Source organism: Megalobrama amblycephala, linkage group LG17, assembly GCF_018812025.1.
Source record: "Megalobrama amblycephala isolate DHTTF-2021 linkage group LG17, ASM1881202v1, whole genome shotgun sequence".
Taxonomy (NCBI): Eukaryota; Metazoa; Chordata; class Actinopteri; order Cypriniformes; family Xenocyprididae; genus Megalobrama; species Megalobrama amblycephala.
Window position 1 is genome coordinate 41,562,663 of NC_063060.1, and position 20,534 is coordinate 41,583,196.

General features: G+C 37.1%; 2 protein-coding genes across 6 annotated transcripts; both read left to right on the plus strand.

The window, feature by feature from the left end:
* Nucleotides 1-1,613: 1,613 nt before the first annotated feature.
* LOC125251687 (gastrula zinc finger protein XlCGF57.1-like) lies at nt 1,614-9,138 on the plus strand. 2 transcript variants are annotated; one of them, XM_048164771.1, is made up of 4 exons: nt 1,614-1,893; nt 4,620-6,285; nt 7,803-7,880; nt 8,590-9,138. In XM_048164771.1, exons 1-3 carry the CDS (start codon nt 1,860-1,862, stop codon nt 7,861-7,863), a joined length of 1,761 nt encoding a protein of 586 aa, XP_048020728.1. In that variant the 5' UTR covers nt 1,614-1,859; the 3' UTR covers nt 7,864-7,880; nt 8,590-9,138. The 2 variants fall into 2 exon arrangements, with proteins under 2 accessions (XP_048020728.1, XP_048020729.1); XM_048164772.1 differs by lacking the exon at nt 1,614-1,893 and adding an exon at nt 3,861-4,293.
* Nucleotides 9,139-10,815: 1,677 nt separating this feature from the next.
* On the plus strand, nt 10,816-20,127 carry apol1 (apolipoprotein L, 1). Of its 4 annotated transcripts, none has more exons than XM_048162702.1 (11): nt 10,816-11,028; nt 11,549-11,617; nt 11,819-11,890; nt 12,083-12,124; nt 15,048-15,122; nt 15,254-15,310; nt 15,401-15,463; nt 15,970-16,047; nt 16,135-16,174; nt 17,100-17,151; nt 17,224-20,127. In XM_048162702.1, the coding sequence occupies exons 2-11, from the start codon at nt 11,561-11,563 to the stop codon at nt 18,056-18,058; spliced, it is 1,371 nt and encodes a 456-aa protein (XP_048018659.1). In that variant the 5' UTR covers nt 10,816-11,028; nt 11,549-11,560; the 3' UTR covers nt 18,059-20,127. The 4 variants fall into 4 exon arrangements, with proteins under 4 accessions (XP_048018659.1, XP_048018656.1, XP_048018658.1 ...); XM_048162699.1 differs by having other exon boundaries at nt 10,817-11,028; nt 11,538-11,617; nt 11,816-11,890; XM_048162701.1 differs by having other exon boundaries at nt 10,817-11,028; nt 11,538-11,617.
* Nucleotides 20,128-20,534: the final 407 nt, after the last annotated feature.

Sequence of the window (20,534 nt, forward strand, 5' to 3'; positions counted from 1 at the left end):
GTAAATAAAACACGACAGACAAATCCAAATGAAACCCTGCGGCTCGTGACGACACATTGATGTCTTAAGACACGAAACGATCGGTTTGTGCGAGAAACCGAACAGTATTTATATCATTTTTTACCTCTAATACACCACTATGTCCAACGGCATTCATCATTTGATTCGTTTGGTCTGATCGCGCTCTGACAGCGGCAGTGACGTCTCGCGCATATACTTCAATGAGAGCGAGACATCACTGCCGTTGTCAGAGCGCGATCAGACCTCACTAAGCGAATGCTGAACACAGTTGGTCATAGTGGTGTATTAGAGGTAAAAAATGATATAAATACTGTTCGGTTTCTCGCACAAACCGATCGTTTCTTGTCTTAGGACATCAATGTGTCGCCACGAGCCGCAGGATTTAATTTGGACTTGTCTAAGCAAGTTTTATTTACTCTTATAGTAGAAGTTCCCATCCACTAGCATTATTTGATTGACAGACGGCAGCGGTTGGAGTTAAAAATCATCATTTGTGTTCTAGTGAAGAAACAAAGACACCTACATCTTGGATGCTCTGGGGGTAAGCAGATAAACATCAAATTTTCATTTTTGGGTGAACTATCCCTTTAATGCAGCATTCTATATGTATGCAGGTGTGTTTGGGTGTTTTAAATATTTTAAAAAATATATATATATGTATCATATAGTTGTTTGAGGTAAAGTAAACGTGATAAGCGGTGACGTCACAACTGTGATGCATTGTGGTATATGGAGCTGCCTGAAGTGTACATATGAAGTAAACTCCCTCTCTTGGTCAAAATTGAGGGAGCGAGGGTTTGTCCGTATAAACGCACTTCACAATGGTGGCAGGGATTGCTATGCTGTGTATTTGTACTTTTGTACAATATAATATTTCTTCTTTAGTGCTTTAAGTTTTTTAAGTAGTTTAATTTCTTATTGTTCTATTGTAATTCAATAATAAAAGCAATTAGCATATATCTTGACTCCAATAATGCTTTTAACAGCAAACACTAAAAATAAAATGAAATAATCTGCTGATGATCCTGAATGGCTTGTTTAATGAGTGTTGATGGTTGCCACTTCAAGCTCATTTCATTGGTGTCAACAGACTGAGGGCTGTAACGTCTGAGTTGTTTTGTTCTGTTTAGTTCATGTAGAGTTTGTTTTTCATTGGTCACATGTTCCCCTTTGTTCTCAGTTTCCCGCCACTTGTTTGTTACTATGGTTTTAGATTTGATTAGTGTTTGAGTTCAGGTGTGTCTCATTTAGTCCTCTTGTATGTAAGCCCTGTGTTTGTTCAGTTCCATTGTCAGTTTTCTGTTGCTTTCTTCTGGTTGTATTGTGAATAAACCTTGAGTGCTGCATTTAGATCCTGCCTCCTTCCTTGCTGTAACAAAGGCATTTGTTGACTACAAATATGCACATTTATTTCTGTCTTTATGCTTTCAACTGTTTTTCTTACCATTATTTATATTTGGAAGAACTTACACTTTATATTCTTTTCTAGTTCTAGATATCTAGGCTGTATTTTAATGACGAAGAAGAATAACGTTAGGATTAGCAATAAAAAATAATTTATGAATTAACATCAGTTACTTTATGATGACAGACAAACATAAATGCTTAGATGTGCCATTTATTATAAAACAAACTGTACCGGATATATATTTTTTATTTTGGCAGTCAGCAGATAAGCTCCTCCCACACTGAAATTCATCATTGGTGAAGCTCCTCCCACAGCAGTTCACCAATAAATGCTGGAATATTCCCATCAGATGAGCATCAAAGCATCGGGGAGAGCTGAAATCACAGACTGAGTTTGTTAAAGAGGACAGTGAGAACTTGAGTGATCCAGAATGAAACACACTGAAGATACTGAAGAACAAAGAGGTTGGTGTTTATTCTTCATTCATTCATGATGCTGAACAACATTCATGTTAGAAAGATTCAAGAACTTCATCAGATTTAAATAAGTTAAACTATGAAATGGCTACAGATTTTTAACAAAGACTCAGTATTCAGGGAGGTTTGAGAAACTTTCATATTGATTGTCAACAACAGGTCAATTTTTTTTTTTTTTTTTTTAGCTCCCTTATTTTATATCTGGTTCACAATTTTTTTGCAACCATGTTACCAAAATGTTGGACATTTCTTAATGTAGCTTAACTTAAGTAAAAGCTAATTTATAGTTACTAATAAAGTTGTATTTCAGAAGTTATTCATAGTTAAAGAGATTATTCTTCTTACATTAACTTTGGTAAGAGAGGTGATGAATGCGGTACATTACAGAGGAAATATTACCGCTCTGGTCATAAGTGACAGTGTAAGGCTAAAAATTACCCCAGAAACTTTTTGATCTTCTGAGATATGGACAATACAAACACACACAGGCATCTGTTTTCACACCCCACAGAGTGAAAGTGTGGGAAAGTTTCTTTCCCTCCTGTCATTCCTTCACATTTGTTCCTCCTTCCCTTCACTCAGTTCACTCAGAATGATCACATAAAAATATAATGTTAAATGTCAATGCAAGTGGATTAACAATCATTTGAAATGTCTCGACATGGTACAATGGTCTCATGTCCAGGGAAACTGACCAAAATGTAGAAGTTAGAGAGAAATGCTTTGCCTACTCCAGAGGGATTGTGTGTCCTTTCCCTGGTTCTCCATCCAGATAACCTCTTGTTTCTCAAGGTGTGAACTCCCCAAGTCTGTGATCCCAATCATTGCAAACTCCAGTTGTTATTTATTGCCTCCATTTGGAGAATGTTTGTCTTGGTCTGAGTACTTTAAGAGTCATGACTTAAAACATCTGTTTGAGATGTTAACAGATATGGCTGTTAAAACAACAATAGCACTCATTATGTTTATTATTAAGTGAAAAGTGGTTAGTTTTTCTGAATTATTTCATTATGGTTTAAAAAAAAGTGAGATATATGCATTAAATACTGATTGGCTGCCACTGCTGGACGGTAAAAATGTACGTTGACATGCTTCTTAGCTTTTCTCAGCGTTGTTCATGAGAATGAAGTCATTTAATCCAATCACTGTGCTGTATTACACACGAGATCACATTACAGTGGAGAATTCAAATGTCACAAAAGACCGTTCCAGCGCTGTTATGACATTACTGTCTCTAGTAGATTATAATATGTTTCCACAAATCTGCATTCCAGGGTTAAAGAGGTCATGAAATGCATTGTTTTATAATGTTTCCTGGAGTGCACTTATAATGTTAGTACAATTTTTACATCAAAATGTTTTATAATTTAGGCATTTTTCCTATTTTAGCCCTCAGATTTGAATGCTCTTTTTGAAGTGCGTGTCTGCGGTGAGACTTCAGTGTAAATCCCGACTGCTGTGATTGGCTAAAATCTTTAAAATAGCTAAGCTTAACGTGTGGAACTCTCTTAAACTTTTAGCACGTTTTTACTATTACAGCTCTCAAGGTTAACTAATCGTGAAAAGTGTTGATTATATGTATGGCATTATAGTTCATGGCATCAAAGGTAGCAGTGATGAACATTGTTGAGCGCATGAATGGTATGAACCACTGGTCTCGTCATTGCAACTCGATTTCTTTTGAGAGTTCAAAACTCAGTCACTTATGAACTCACACTATTTGATTGACAGCTCTAGCGACTGCAAAGACCACTTTCTATATTTTAATCACAGTTTAAACAACAGATTATTTTCATTCTACTAAGAGAAACAAAGTGAAGTTGACTGTTTCTCCTTCTTTCCCATGGAATTGGGCTACTTTTACATTGTCGCTGCAGGTTGTTTTTAATGTCTGCAGGTTGAATCGACCCAAAATAACTTGATATTTGGCCCCTGGAATGCGAATTTTCCGTAGGACACCCCTGAAATGCGATTAGAGAATTGGGTGGATTTTTTTTGTCTGAAAATCTGGCAACCCCGTGAAGCTGATCGGTTGGTTCTTGTCACATGACCTGCTTGTGGCTTTCTGAAAAGTTGTGCACGGCTACATTTGAAATAACGAATTTTAGCGCGAAAAAAGATGCATTATGTGAACGGCCCTTTAGAATTGCCTTAATGCAGTACTTATTGCATCCAAATGATTTAGAATAATCCAAATTGTGTAGGAATTCCAGTGAGGAAAACAACTACCATTTATAAAAGCTATTCACACGTAGCCTATAAAGGTTGTTTACTTTCATTGATTTGATACGCTACTCCACACAGGAAGAACAGACATGCAAACTAGTTACTGACCTGATGCAGACACATATCTGAAGCGGACTGATATTGGTCTGGAGCGAGGTTTAGGTAAGGTAATGTGAAAATGAGCGGGTTATCTGGTCGTAAATCTGCCCCAGTGGCTCTCAATTAGAGCGCGCTGCAGTTCCATTTTTCACCACAGATTTACATTGGAAAACTGTGGGGGCGCTGTCACCGGCTGCTCCACTCGGTATTATGATATGCCTGCAAATTCATGCGCTTCATTTTAATATATTGGTCTTAAAATGGTCTTGAAAAATATTTGTTGTTGAATAATGAACATATTTACAATGTATTATTAATTCAGTGTATAGAGGTCTGTGCTTGGATGAATGTTTTGTTGTAAATAATAAAACATTTTTCTTTAATTTCAGAACTGATGGAAGAGAACATGGAGAGTGATGAACCAAGTGAAGTGGAGGAGAACCATCATTTCAAATCTGGAGAAAAAAGTCGCTCAAAATCTAAAAAGACATTTTTAAAGAAAAGAAAAGCCAATAAATCTTTCCCCTGCACTCAGTGTGGGAAGAGCTTCACACAAAAAATTCATCTTCAAGGACACATGAGGATCCACACCGGAGAAAAGCCGTTCACATGTGATCAGTGTGGCATGAGTTTCACACACAAACCAAATCTTAAGTGTCACATGAGACTTCACACTGGAGAGAAGCCTTTCAAGTGTGATGTTTGTGGGAAGAGTTTCACGCAATCGGCACACCTGAAAAGACACATGATGATCCACACCGGAGAGAAGCCATTCACATGTGATCAATGTGGAAAGAGTTTCACAGATACATTGAATCTTAAGTTTCACATGAGTATCCACACCGGAGTGAAGCCGTACATGTGTGATCAGTGTGAAAAGAGATTTATAAACAAACAACGTCTTGAGCTTCACATGAAAGTTCATTCTGGAGAGAAGCCGTACACATGTGATCAATGCGGGAAGAGTTTCGCACAAAAAAAAAATCTTAATCTACACATGAAGATCCACGCTGAAGAGAATCTGCATGCATGTGATCAATGTGAAAGCAGTTTCCCGAGCAAAAAAAATCTTCAGGTTCACATGAGGATCCACACCGGAGAGAAGCCGTTCAAGTGTGATCAGTGTGAAAAGAGATTCCCATTCAAAAGCAATCTTGAGCGTCACATGAGAGTTCATACTGGAGAGAAGCCGTTCACGTGTGATCAATGTGGAAAGAGTTTCCCATTCAAACTAAATCTTCAGCATCACATGAGAATCCACACCGGCGAGAAGCCGTTCAAGTGTGAACAGTGTGAAAAGAGATTCTCAAGCAAACAAAGTCTTGAGCTTCACATGAGAGTTCATACCGGAGAGAAGCCGTACACATGTGATCAATGCGGGATTAGTTTCACGCAAAAACCACATCTCAGAGGGCACATGAGAATCCACACGGGAGAGAAGCCGTATGCATGCAATACATGTGGGAAGAGGTTCACACAATCGGCACACCTTAAAGAACACATGAAAATCCACACTGGAGAAAAACCGTTCATGTGTGAACAATGTGAAAAGAGATTCCCAAATAAAAATAGTCTTAAGCTTCACATGAGGATCCACACTGGAGAGAAGCCGTTCGCTTGCGATCAGTGCGGCAAAACATTCCCTACGTCATCCGCTCTGAAGACACACCTGACGGTTCATAGCAAGGTTAAGCCACATTCATGTTCTGTATGCCGAAAGAGTTTTTCCTTGCTGCAAAGTTTACATGCACATGAGAAAATACATGCTGAAGTAAGAGATTATATGTGCTTTGAGTGTGGGAAGACTTTCAGTACGGCAAACTGCTTAAACCTGCACCAGATAATTCACACTGGAGCAAAACCGTACAAGTGTTCATACTGTGACAAGAGATTTAATTTGTCATCAAATCGGAAAGCACATGAGAGGACCCACAACCGAGAGAAGCCGCACGCGTGTGATCAGTGTGGAATGAGTTTTGCCTTTAAAAGTCACCTGAATCTACACATGAAGATCCATGCAGTGGAGAAACCACATCAACACAGTCTGAAATCACGGTAAGTAGTTCATCTTTATGTGCTGAGCAATAAAGATTTTCACAGCCAAATCACCCTGTAGACCAAGACTAGTTGCCCACTGAAGTTAAGCAGGGTTGAGTCTAGTAGGGCTGGGTAAAAAATATTGATTTCTTGATTTTAATCAATTCCCATTTTTACGAACCGATATCGATTCTTAAATCCCAAGAATCGATTAGTCTAGTCTGTTTTCAGTTGATGAATGAGCAGAATATATAACACCTCCCATCCAATAAATTGCAATAATCTTTGTGCTTTTGATATGAAGCAAAGTCTCAGATTTCAAATGACGTCCATCTTATTATGAGATTTAAAAAATAAATACCATTCTGACGCTGTTTAATGTGGCGTGACAGATCACTGTAGCGCCTCAGGTAAAGAGAAGCGGCAGCATGAGTGCATGTGAACATCCTCTCCTCCGCTTTAAAACCAGTTACAGCGCGAAATAAACATGCATGAACATCTGAAGGTATGTTAAAATACACAGTACAACTTACCGAAAGCAATATCATGTCTCGTGTAATCGTTCAATCAGTGTTTCAACCTCGGAAAGACGAGGCTCAAAAACAGCTTGTAAACAATGTAACGTCACATTTACCTCAGAAAAACATATTCAGTGACCTTAAACTCAATAGTCAGCTAGAAAAGTGCTCTAGAAAGCAACATTCTGATAAATATAGCTATGCACCATTACATATTCATTATAATTTTTAATGTTCTTCAATATTTAATGCATGTTTGAATAAATCAATTATGACAGACACGATTTAAATGTTTATATTAAAAAAATGAATTGGAGTAGAAATATGATTATGTAATTCTAAACTTTATTTATAATAAAAACATAACTGAGTGTAATTTAAGTGTTTGTATATAAATAAGTCAATTTAACCTTCAATATTATTATAGTAGTACCAACTGACTCTCATGTGTAGTTTACAGCATTAGCTGAGAGATTTTTTTTATTTTTTTTATTAATTTTTTTTTTTCCCTTTACAAAATTTGCCACATACTTTTACTAAAATACTACATGCTGCTGCTGGAAGAGGTGTTAGTGAGGCCAGCAGGGGTGCTGCTCATCCTGTGGTCTGTGTGGGTCCTCCTGATGCCCCAGTATAGTGTCACAAGCTCTGTCCTTCGAATGAGACTTTAAACTGAGGTCCTGACTCACTGTGGTCATAAAAATCCCATTGCATAAAGAGTAGGGGTGTAACCCGGTGCCAAATTTCCTCCATTGGTCTTTATTAATCATGGCCCCCTGATAATCCCACCGAATTGGCTCTGTCTCCTCTCCACCTATAGCCGGTGTGTGGTGAGCGCACTGGTGCCGTCGCATCATTCAGCTACTGCGCACTGGTGGTGGTTGAGAACTGAGAAGAGACCCCTGACATGATTGGGAAAAATCGCTATATAAATGCCTCATTTATTCTTAACAACAAAACATTTTGTTGGTTGATCTCATATAATGTCTGTAATGAAGCTTGTTTGTTTTTTGGCAGAACTACCAGAAAGCGTCTGGAAGGAAAGGACAGAGAGACTGTGCAGAATGAGACATCATGATACTGAAGAACAAAGAGGTCAGTGTTTATTCTTGATTCCTCATTCATTCATCATGCTGAACAACATGCTGGTGCTCACTACATTTACATTGTTTCAGGACAAGAATAAAAACATTAGAAATTAAAGCACATAAAGTGAATTAAAGGATTAGTTGACGCATCCAAGCTTTATAATGGCAGTGAGCGATACTATACCAATTTTTTACATTGTTCTTAATTGTTTTTGACATTTTATATAAATTTCATAAACGAAAAGCCTAAAGTGCAGGTGGAATGTAAAGTTTGAAGGTCCTTTCACATTAAACACAACTGTTTGATGAAAAATGATTTTGCATAGAAATAGTGGAGACTTTCACAGTGGGCAGGAATATTCACTTGCTAGTGAAGCAATGCAGATAATATTTCAACTATTTTCTTTGACCAAACACTGAACCAAACTATTTAAATATCAAGCAAGCAGCGGCCAGTCAGCTTGTGCCATGTAGGAAACTGTGATTGCTTGCAGATTACATGTCAAACCTGCGCCACTTAGAGTTTAATGACCAAAGTGATTTATAACACAAATCGTCTTCATGACATTAACATAATCATGCACAGCAGTTGTCAAACAGATTTGATGCGATTAAAATGACTATTGAACTCATCAGTGATCTTGACTTTGGCCTTTATTTTTCATTTCACATTTGTTTCTCATTTAAAATCTCACTTGATTTAATGTTTCTTTTAGACCTGATGGATGTTAACGAGAAAGGAAAAACAGAAGCCGAATAATCTGTCACCTGCCCTCAGTGTTAAAAAGGATTCACATGAAAATCAAGGCTGAAGATTCACACGAGAGTTCACACTGGGAAGAAGCGCTCAGGCTTTCACTCTGAAAAAAACCTTTGAAGGCATAGCTCAGGGAGCTGAAGAAGCCATAACACTTTTAAAAGAGATTTTAGCTCTGAAAGCCATGAAATATTGTTTGCTTTTTGAGTTTCCCCTGTTTTAACTTTCTCAATAGAGCTTTAAATGCCTAATAAATTATATTTCACCCCACACACCCTTGATATCCAGTATCATATATACATTTTAAAGTGTATGTTGAATACCACAAAATACTCATTATGCAATTGTACATTCTCCCCTTAATTCCCAATCTGTCTAATTAAAAGACCTTCTTTCCGTAACATGCTGTATGCCTTTTTGATGTCAAAGGGAACTCCCACTATTACCTCTTTATTTATTTGTGCCTTTCTGATATCATCTTCCAAACAAAGAACTGCATCCAGAGTGTTTCGCCCTTTCCTAAAACCACTTTGATAATGAAATATTAGTCTTTTGCTCTCTAGCATGAGTCAGCCTGTTTATGACCATGTGTTTGGAGCTAATGACTGTAAATTAGAAAGTTGTCCGGCTCGATAAGAACAATATATGTACCAAGTTCGGTGACTGTAGGTAAAACTAACCACCCACTTTAGTCAAAAGGGGGCGCTATTCAGCCCCTCCACACGCCCATTATTAAGACTTTGCCCATGTCTACTGGCCGACAACTCTTATGTGTGTGTCAAGTTGCAATTTCAAGCATGCTAAGGGTCTCAAAATTACCTAAAAAGAATATTAAAGTTGGACGTGTTGCCATGACAACAGTATTCAAGATATCAAGAATCCTTTTACAGGGCTACATCTGCAGTGTCTTGACATTATTCTGAAGAAGTTTGAAGCAAATTGGGTAAAAATAAGAGCGCGATTTCAAAGCATTTTGAAAGAGACTCACTTCCTGCTGCCAGTTGGTGGTGTATGACTTTGACTTACAATTGTCACATGCATGTAATTGACCCTTCACCGGGAGTTTGATTGACAAGCGATTTAACCAATCATAACGCCGGATCTGCCATTTTGTCCAACAAAGCAGTCATGAGTAAGAAGATTAACCTCGGTGGACTTGAACTTGAAAAATGGTGTGAAACAACATTCCTTCTGATGTTCATTCATGTTTATTTGATGCTATAAATTAACTAATAGGAAGAGATGATTGGTTCACGAGCCGCTTGACCCGAGGAGCTACAGCAATCTATCACGACACATTAAAGAGCTACAAAATGGTTTTTATTGTTTGAATTTCTTAAAAAAAATACAGTTTGAAAGCTGGGACTTTGTTTCATATCATAAGTAACCTGCAATATCATAAATAACACCCGTCTACAATCACCTCAGAACCAGATTGATTCACTGTTGCTGGTTGAAACAATGTTGCCCACGGGGAAAAATGCTTTCAATTCATGGAAATTTCACTGCTATTTTGTTTTCAAAAAAGAAAATGCAAACAACATGGTTGTACAGTGCAAACTTCACCTTCCAGCTACAAAAACACTTTCTTTATCAAAGGACTAAAAATAATCTGTAAAACCATACTGTAGCCACTAGATGTCTGAATAGCCCTTTACATAGCCTATATATATATATATATATATATATATATATATATATATATATATATATATATATATATATATATATTCATGGCTGTGTATTCCCAAGTTGTGGAAATGAGACATGATTGCTTAGTTTTAATAGGTTTTCAAAGTAACCAAAATGCTAAACATTAAAATTAAAGCAAAACAAACATGAACAGAAATATTTGATTCGAGCTTGTTCAGTTTGGTCATGATCTGATGTGACTTTTATATCTTTAAGCTCTAAACAACAACAACAACGATGATAATATTGCAATAGATAATTTATCAGATTTGTAAAATATTTTTATTGTTGAGAGCCATTCAAAAGTATGGAACGTGTAAAAAAAAAAAAAAAAAACTTGTAGAAAATAAATACAAATTGCATTTTTAAATTTAAAAATGCAATTTATTTATAAAGTTGTGTATATATATATATATATATGTATATATAATATGCACATTATGCAGGAAGCCTGACTAGCACCACCTGACTGCCGTCCATGGATTTACCAAACGGGCACAAGTCAAACACAAGGGCGGAGTTTAATAACATTTCGATACTTCACTACAGACTGCCGCACGTCAAAAGAAAACAAATAACATGGAAACCGTTTAATGTACACAGTTGTCTTTCAATTCACAGATAGACAGCGGGTTTATTGTCCTTCTCGATACTCTTTTGACACATTTTTTTTTCCTTTGGGAAGTGGACGGTGTGCGCCTGTGCGGTAAGTTGAGCATGTCTTCTTGTTTCTCCAACTTTTAACCACCTATATTTTGCAGTGTTTATTTGTAAAAAACTATTTTTTTATAACATAATACGTATGTTGGGAAAGCACTGCCATGTTCGGGAAACGCCCGAGAGAGGCATAGATGCGTTTATTATTATTTTTTAAATATAAATCCCGTGATTTGACTTGTTGACTTGCTCGAGGCTACGGGACTAACATCTGTTACTTTGATTTAATTTCTCAAATGCTCTTACACTGAGCTGTCATTCATCTATTTGTCTTCAGTCTCAATCTTTTACCTAGAGATATTTATATAGAGGTTGCTGATCTGGGGTCTGTTTTGCCCCGCAGCATTCAGTGTTGATTCATGAAGGTCATTTTTCAACAAAAACGCCTTTCTTTCTCTGTCTCCTGTTCAAAGTGAACTTTCAGCATGTGATGATGTTTGTTCTGACCGCAACATCATGAGTGTTTAATAGTCCTGTTTTTGCTCTTCTGACTCTCAGTCCTCCACTAGGTCATTCTTATAATGGACAGAGAACTTTCTGAAGTCGATGACAGCTGTGACCATCACTCCACTGCTGAAGTAAGTCTGCCTGGATAATCCTATATTAGTCTCTGTCTCTCTCACTTTCACTTTCTGACACCTTTCTATGTATAGTATGTTCCATGTATTGTGAGTTAAACCTCACTAACTGTCTCACAGACTTCATCTTTTTTGTAATGTCACTAGTTCTGATAGGTGATAAAACATGTTGTAATATGAAGGCATCTGCTTCCCCAGCAGGGCATGGAAAAAGCTCAACAGTTCTTGGAGTCTACGGAGAAACCTGACGTTAAACAGTCGAAATCCATGCAGGTGGGCATACTTTTTTTTTTTTTTTTTTTTTTTATAAAGATGTAACCCAGTTATTTGCCAGCTAAATTACAGCTCAGATGTATTACAAACATAACTGGATGAATCAGGACTGCCTTTAACAACTGAATCTCAAAAGACAAGGGTATTTTCATCAAATTATTGTCAAGGATGCACTTTTCTCTTTTATACCAGGATATGGGTTCTGATTTAGAGAGCCAACCAACCCATAAACAGGTAAATATGCATTTTCATCTCTCTCTGGTTTATAATATGAGGAACATTTAAGTGCTGTTGATTTGACTACCAAAATGTGATGGTATATTTTATTTATTTCATTTTAATTGTATTATTTTTTTATAATATTTTATTATTAAAAATATTATTGTATCATCATATTAAGTTTTTTTAAAATTATTATTATGGTTCTTTGAGATGTCATTTTTTCGAGATTATTAAAAAGGGCGCACATTATTAAAGGGTTAGTTCACCCAAAAATGAAAATTCTGTCATTTATTACTCACCCTCATGCCTTTCCACACCCATAAGACCTTTGTTAATCTTCAGAACACAAATTAAGACATTTTTGATGAAATCCGATGGCTCAGTGAGGCCTCCATAGCCAGCAATGACATTTCCTCTCTCAAGATCCATTAATGTACTAAAAACATATTTAAATCGGGTCATGTGAGTACAGTGGTTCAATATTAATATTATAAAGCGACGAGAATATTTTTGGAGCGCCAAAAAAACAAAATAACGACTTATTTAGTGATGGCCGATTTCAAAACTCTGCTTCAGGAAGCTTCGGAGCACAAATGAATCAGCGTGTCGAATCTGCTGTTCGGAGCGCCAAAGTCACGTGATTTCAGCCGTTGGCAGTTTGACACGCGATCTGAATCATGATTCGACACGCTGATTCATTTGTGCTCCGATGCTTCCTGAAGCAGAGTGTTGAAATCGGCCATCACTAAATAAGTCGTTATTTTGGGGTTTTTGGCGCTCCAAAATATTCTCGTCGCTTTATAATATTAATATTGAGCCACTGTACTCACATGAACCGATTTAAATATGTTTTTAGTACCTTTATGGATCTTGAAAGAATAAGTGTCCATTGCTCCCTATGGAGGCCTCACGGAGCCATCGGATTTCAACTAAAATATCTTAATTTGTGTTCTGAAGATTAACGAAGGTCTTATGGGTGTGGAACGGCATGAGGGTAAGTAATAAATGACAGAATTTTAATTTTTGGGTGAACTAACCCTTTAAGGTGCCCCTATTATAGATTTTTGAAAATTACCTTTCATGCAGGGTGTAACATAGCTCTAAGTCAATAAAAACATATTGCAAAGTTTTAAATCTGAAAGTTACTAGAGTCTCTCAAAAGTAAAAGTCGACTCTGAGTCAATTAAACGAGTCGTTTGTAAAATTAATCCCAAGCCATTTTGTTGTGACGTCACAATGAAACATTAGCATATTGCCCGCCCACTTATTGCACGCGCAGACGCCAGTGAAAATTCATTTCATTTTACTGACGACTGCTTCTCAGACCTCGGGGAGTTTAATGCAGGATTTACAAAACGCTTGGTCTTAAAATATGGATCAATGCCCAGTTTATTTGGACCAGCTTGCTCCTCTGAATCTCAACCTGTAACTATATATTTTCTAGCGATCGTTCAAGATTCGTAGTTTTGTATGTTATGTTGTGTAACGTACACCCTCGTCTCCTGCTAACCGGCTAACTCATGTTTCTGTAGTTCTGCTATTCAGATGTAGGTCCAATATTGTCTAAAAATGTGTTGATTAATGCAGCTTGTCTGTCTTATTACTTGGAGTAATGATCAAGGATGGAGCACGACTTTTGTTTACAAAGTGTAATGCATTATCAGCTATTCACCTTTGTGCTCGGCTAATGTGGGAGTTTACAACATAGCAGTGGGCTCGGTTTGCTTACATAACTGTAAAACAAACTGCGTTTTTATTATTACAAAAGAGTGGAGCTCTATCTGTATTGTAATAGGATGTTAAGATGCTAGTCCGTGCTAACTAGTTGAAGTATTCTCTCTGTAAACAGTAAACACCCATTGTAATGTGAAACGACTATCTTTGTTAATAGTTTTGCTGAAAAGTCTGTACACATCTGGCCTAAATGTTTATGTTTCAGCCTCGCTTGGCATTCTGATACAGCTCCCACAGGTGCACCTACATAAAGTATAACAGTGACACTGCTATCACGTCTTCTAAATAAGGCAAACTATTCGGGCATGAACTGATACGGTAAAATCGATGCTATCTTTTCTGTCCATACATTGTATACAATGTCTTGCAAATTGATAGCTGTCAGTAGACCAATCACAAAGGATTGGGCCATCTGACCAATCAGAGAAGTGTAGGCTTACGGAAAGGAGGGTTTCAGAGAGACTGATTCTTCAAACTGCTGAATCGTTTATGAATCATTGAGAACTGAGTTGAAATTAAATGTATATTATGAGTAAACAAAAGTGTTTTTTTTATCTTGCATGCATGTAAACCTGTTGTAGAAGACTCCCAAAACAATATTAGGAACCTTAAAAAAGGCATAATAGGGGCACGTTAACATCATCCCTAAACTATGAGCTTCATTGAAAACATGTTGAAACAGACTAGTTGGGTTGCTTCTGCTCATCTAGCAATCTTGTGCAACTTGGTTTGGAAGCTGTTATCTGAACATACCTTTGGGCTTTTTCAGCAATACTTTTCAGTTTTTATTGGCCTAGCTTAAATAGCTATAACCAAACATAGAAGACAAGCACCAACATGCACATCAGAATGCCAGGTGGAATATGACTCAAATTGTTGTGCAAGATCATGATCAAGATCAAGATCAGGTTGAATAATGGAGCTCAATAACAAAGCAACTGGTGATTTAAGTGGCACTTAACTAAAGTTTGCAGCAATTGGTGCCATTTTGAATGGCAACCATGACAGATCATCTAAAGTTTTTTTTTAATGGCACTTCTGTTAGTTTATCATTTTATATTTTCCCATAATTGTGGTTCTATATTCTCTATATTTTTGTTCAACACATATTACAGGCCAAACACACTTAATAAACATAATTTTTTAAAGTCATTTCTGAATCATAGGCTTAGGGTTCTTTGCATTCTACTCATTATTGCAGGGCGATAGCGATGAAGTCCTGGAAAAGATTCCTGACACGGTGGCTGAGACACCTGGACAAGAGGAAAATACAAAAGTAATTGCACCCATCTTATCATTTCGAGTGAATACTGATGGCCTTATCAGTGCATTTTCCCAGAGAACCAAAACAGGTAATCTGGACTTCATCCCAGTTGAACAGCTTTAAATCATATGACATTTTCACAGCAAAAAGGACAAAAGAAGAAACCCAAAAATCCATTTATGCCCCAGACTGCAGCAAAGGTAAACAAGTATTTTTCATGTTTTTTTTGTTTTTTTTTTTTTTACATGCTCACAGTTGTTAGTCAATAAAATGATGTGTTGTTATTACAGAACAAAACCACGCAGAAGAAGAGTGGAAACCAAAATGGAGGCAGTGGCAGTGACCTTGCAGAGGTGCTGAAATGTCCTAGTAGTTCTTTTCATCAAAATAAAACTTGTGAGACTGAAAACAAGACTTAACCAAGCAAAGAATGAGAACTGAGAGACTGTTGTGGTATCCTAAAAATAAAAAACCCACCTTCATAAACAGTTTTATGCTACAGGTCAGGTGGCAATAAATTAGTTTTGTATTTTGATTTAAAAAAAAAAAAAAACTGAACTCATTTACTTTTTCTTTTTTTTTTTTGTTTACACAAGGAGGGAAAAAATATCTCTCAAATTAGCTTCCGATTTTTATTTAGCCCCTATATTTTATTGCAACAGGCACAAGAAATGGTGTTTTTTGCAACCTGTGACAAAAACAAAACCACATGAACAAACTACCTTCCTATTTGACTCGCAACTTCTGCAATTTTTGTAGGTTTCTGCATTGGAATTTTCCCAACAAGTTCTCTTTTACACACTATTGTCTAATCTCTGCTTGCAGAATAACTTGACGTTATTTTCTGTTTCCTTATCAGACTAAAGGCCAAAAGAAGTCCCTCATGGAATGGCTAGACGAGTTCCGTTTAAGTGAAAATGAGAGAGAGGATGAGGAGGTTTGGTTCAGTAAATATTTTGTTTGCTAAAATAGACTGTTTCTAAATAGACCATTTTTTTAGTTATCCTAAATGTATCTATCACAGGATCTTGATGGCCTCATGGATTGGTGGAGCACTGTGGAACGTGAGTTTTTCCCACCATGTTGGCATAAACATTTGTCCACTTTCAGAAACAACCCCCACCCATCCTTTAACTTCTTAGTTTAAACACTAACATCAACTTAAAGGAATAGTTCACTTTCAAAAAAATCTTTCCTGATAATTTACTCACCCCCATGTCATACAAGATGTTCATGTCTTTCTTCTTTCAGTCGAAAAGAAATGAAGGTTTTTGATGAAAACATTCCAGGATTTTTCTCCTTATAGTGGACTTCAATGGAGTCCAAACGGTTGAAGGTCAAAATTACAGTTTCAGTGCAGCTTCAAAGAGCTTTAAAGGATACCAGATGAGGAATAAGGGTCGGGAAACGATCGTTAATTTTTTGTGCTCCCGCCAAAACCGCATTTCCGTATTCTTCAAAAAGTTCAAAAAGTCCCTATTCAACTTACGGAAAAAATGGAACTGGCGCCGCGTTCGTTCCGTAAGTAGAATAGGGAAGGCGTAGGACATACAGCGTAAGCTTTTTGAAGAATATGGAAATGCGGTTTTGGTGGAAGCACTTGGAAGGCGATCATTTGTGTTTATAAAGCATATACATTTACATTTTTTTTTAAAATGACCGATCGTTTCGCTAGATAAGACCCTTATTCCTCGTCTGGTATCGTTTAAAGCCCTTTGAAGCTGCACTGAAACTGTAATTCTTCAACCGTTTGGAGTCCATTGAAGTCCACTATAAGGAGAATAATCCTGGAATGTTTTCATCAAAAACCTTCATTTCTTTTTGACTGAAGAAAGAAAGACATGAACATCTTGAATGACATGGGGGTGAGTAAATTATCAGGAAAATTTTATTTGAAAGTGAACTAATCCTTTAACCAAGTTTGGACAGATGGCCAATCCTGATTTTGACTTGATATTCATATCTCCCATTTTGTTTTTTCCAATTCAGAATGGGAGGACATGCCCAAAAGTGACAACATGACAGAGAAAGAGGAAGCCAAGTAAGTCCCAATTCATTCCTTGTGTGACATGAAAATAAAGAGAATTTGACTGACTAACTGTCTTTTTCTCAGAGCTTTTGCTGTAACTGCTGAGAAGGTGCAAAAAGGCATACGTGTGTTTAATAAACTTTTCAACGAGCGAGCAGAAGGACTGTGGCAGCATGTGATCGACCTGCATGCCATTGCTGACGGCCTGGACCGATTCAACAAGAAGACTAAAATCGCCCAGATCACCGGTGGCTCCACCAGCGCTGTGGGAGGTGTTGCTACCATAACCGGCCTCATCCTGGCACCTTTCACCATGGGAACCTCTCTGATTGTCACTGCGGTTGGCCTGGGAGTTGCTATGGCAGGTGGGCTTACCTCTGCGTCCGCTGGGATATCCAGTACCGTCAACAACTCTATGGATCGCAAGAAGGTGGAGCGCATTGTAGAAGACTACCAGACGAAGATGGCTGACCTTAACAAATGCATGAAGTTCATCAAGCAAGGCATTACAAACCTACGCAAGTTCAACCTGAATAAGATTAAGAAGAATGCCTATAATCGAGACTTCCCTTGTTTCGACAATATCTATGAGGACGGCGCCATGGCGGGCAAAGCTATTCTAACGAACGCCAATGAGATTATGCGTGTGATGCAGATAGCCAATGCAGCGGGAACAACTGCAGCACGCGCTGTGCAGATTGCTAGTATATCTACAGGTGTTTTGACAGGGCTTTTTGTTGGGATGGACATCTACTTTGTGGCCAAGGACTCTCATGAGCTTAAAAATGGTGCAAAGTCAGAATTTGCTGCCAAGATCAGAGAGGTGGCAGACCAGCTACAGGAGGGCTTAGTGGAACTCAACAGCATCCGAAATGAGTTGCACTTGACCACCACTCTGAAAGAAGACAAACCTATGTAAACACTCCTCTCGACTCCACTACATGTTTAAAAATTATATAACTATACTGGCTTTCCTTATTAGACATCAAAGGAAATTTGGGATCTTAACTTGTTTTTATTGCTTTATCCACTGCTTGTTGGGGTATAATTAGGGGCCAAGCCCCAAAAGGGCTGTGCTGAAGCCCTTAGTGTTATCCGTTAGTTTTCTTATGATTCCTCCCAAATGGGAATCTATGGTAGCCCTATCAACGGAACATGAAAAAATAATTAAATTTGGCACACTTGTAGTGATGGTAATGAATAGTGAATTGACCAATTTTGGAGTGTCTAGGACCAACTCTATAGCGCCACCACCAGTTCAAAAATTCACTTTTCTAAAGGTTACCTTTGAACCCTTTGTTCTAGAAAAATGAAACTTGGTACAGCTGATTTCTCTCATGCTGATCACATTCAACATCTTACATTTAAGACTCAGCCCATTACAGGAGTGGCCATTTCGAAAAGTACAGTATTCAGTTTTTTTCACTGCTCCTCCTTCAAATTTTGTCCAATTCTTACAAAAATTGGCTCCCATTTGGACTGAGCCACACAGAAATGACTGAACAGATTTGATGCCTTAATAAGGCATCATTGTCTTAACGAACTTAACGAGGTCGACCCAAAATTGGTCCAGAGGCTATATCTTGGCCAAACTTTGAGCAATCAAAATGAAAAATGGTACGCTTCATCGGATCCATGATCAGAGGGTCTATACCAAATTTGGGAACAGTGCCACCTACAGGTCATGACAAATGGCTATTTTTGCTTATAACTTTTGAACAGTTTATCAGAAAATGAAAAGCTTGGTGTTTTGTGTCATGCCGAATCCGAGGATACCAATTTTTTTTTTTCTTTCTTTTTTTTTTTTTTCTCAGGATTGAATGAAACGTTGGTCTGCCATGTTAAATTTTGTCGTAACTTTCAATATCTTTTAAACAATTTCAAATATCAACACAAAATTTGGTAGGTATCATAATCACAAAAGGTACCTGAGAAGTTTGAACACAGTGTCACCTATTGTTTCAGAGATATAAGGATTTTTGCAAAAAGGCTTATAACTTAAATTTTTTTCCAAAATTTGTTTTCTCTGTCATTTAGTTCCCTGGCTAGTGCCAGTTCTGACGATGTGTCATTTGTCATTTTCCTTAAATGTGCCTGTCCTCCATATTGAAGTAAATGAAAAAACGTTTTTTTGCTACTCCTGTCCTACCTACAGTCCAAAATTGGCTCAGATGGTCTTTGGACTGAGCCTCACAGAAAAGACTGAACAGATTTTTTATATTTGCTACCGTTCCCGATAAATATCTCTCCAATGTTTGTTGTCTTATGTTAGTTAGCTTAGCATGCTAACCAGTTGCCATTCTTTCTAAAGTGGCTCTTTAGCTATAAGGTTAACCAATAGCTACATTATCATTAAGTTATCATAACATGCTAATCTGGTTAAAATATTAAGTAATGCTCTTGCGTGCTTCTCACACCGAAGGTTCTCCTCGACAGCCTGGTGAACCTGCGTCAACTGAGTGCTGCAATCAGTAATGGCACAAGCCCTGAGCCTGCTTCTGTTTCTGTTTCAAAGTGCTGCAAAACAGAGATTTACTAAATTAAAGCATGGACAAAAATTATATTCCTTAAATAATATTTAAATAAATTGCATTATTATTTTGAGAAGTACATTCTATTTTACAATTATAATATATTTCTGTCAGTTTACCGTAAATAAGCAAATGTACATGATATGATATGATACTTCCCAGTGGCGTAATGAGATGAGCGACAGGCGTCTGACCAAGAGATTGTGGGTTCTAGTCCTGCGTGGGGCAATGTTATAAAATTGTGTGTAATGTTGTGTCATTTAGAGCCAATAGCTGCGGTTCTGCCTTCAAAAACTCAAGTCTCTGTAAAATTAAACAAACTGTTACATGAGTGGCATGCTGTTTAAAGCAACAGGTAATAGTTTTGAAGATTGTTTGATCAAATGTGTTTAACCATGTGAACTGTGCAATGTTCAAAAGTTTCCTAATAAAATCCAATGTCCAAACATGCCAAAAATGGCCATAAGGGGCTTGGCCCCGTCATTGCTGCTAGCAGCTATATTTTATTTCTGCTTTTATAAGACTAAAAGAATATGAAATGATATGGGCCTGAACTCATGGTTATATTTTGTGGTTATATGTAAATATTTTCTCCTGATAAAGAACATTAGTTATTGAGACATTATTTATTTATTACATTAGTTATTTCAGTCTTGTATTACAGACAGAATCTTGTAATAGTCACCACAACTGTGTCTTAAAATGTATATAACAAACAAAGAATATTGTAATGGTTTATGCTTATTTCCTTTTGTATTTAAAATAAATTGTTTTATTCTAAAATATTCTAAAACTTTTTCAAGGCAGTTTTAATGTGACCTTTATATAACAAATTTTTTTTAAATTTGTTATAATAAACCTGGT

Excerpts from the sequence above, each read along its gene's own strand:
- LOC125251687 (XM_048164771.1), top strand. The coding sequence starts at position 1,860 with ATGAAACACACTGAAGATACTGAAGAACAAAGAG. Across the intron at positions 1,894-4,619 it reads AGATACTGAAGAACAAAGAG|AACTGATGGAAGAGAACATG; the intron begins GTTGGTGTTTAT and ends CTTTAATTTCAG. Across the intron at positions 6,286-7,802 it reads CAACACAGTCTGAAATCACG|AACTACCAGAAAGCGTCTGG; the intron begins GTAAGTAGTTCA and ends GTTTTTTGGCAG.
- apol1 (XM_048162699.1), top strand. The coding sequence starts at position 11,561 with ATGGACAGAGAACTTTCTGAAGTCGATGACAGCTGTGACCATCACTCC. Across the intron at positions 15,123-15,253 it reads GACAAGAGGAAAATACAAAA|CAAAAAGGACAAAAGAAGAA; the intron begins GTAATTGCACCC and ends ACATTTTCACAG. Across the intron at positions 17,152-17,223 it reads ACAGAGAAAGAGGAAGCCAA|AGCTTTTGCTGTAACTGCTG; the intron begins GTAAGTCCCAAT and ends TCTTTTTCTCAG.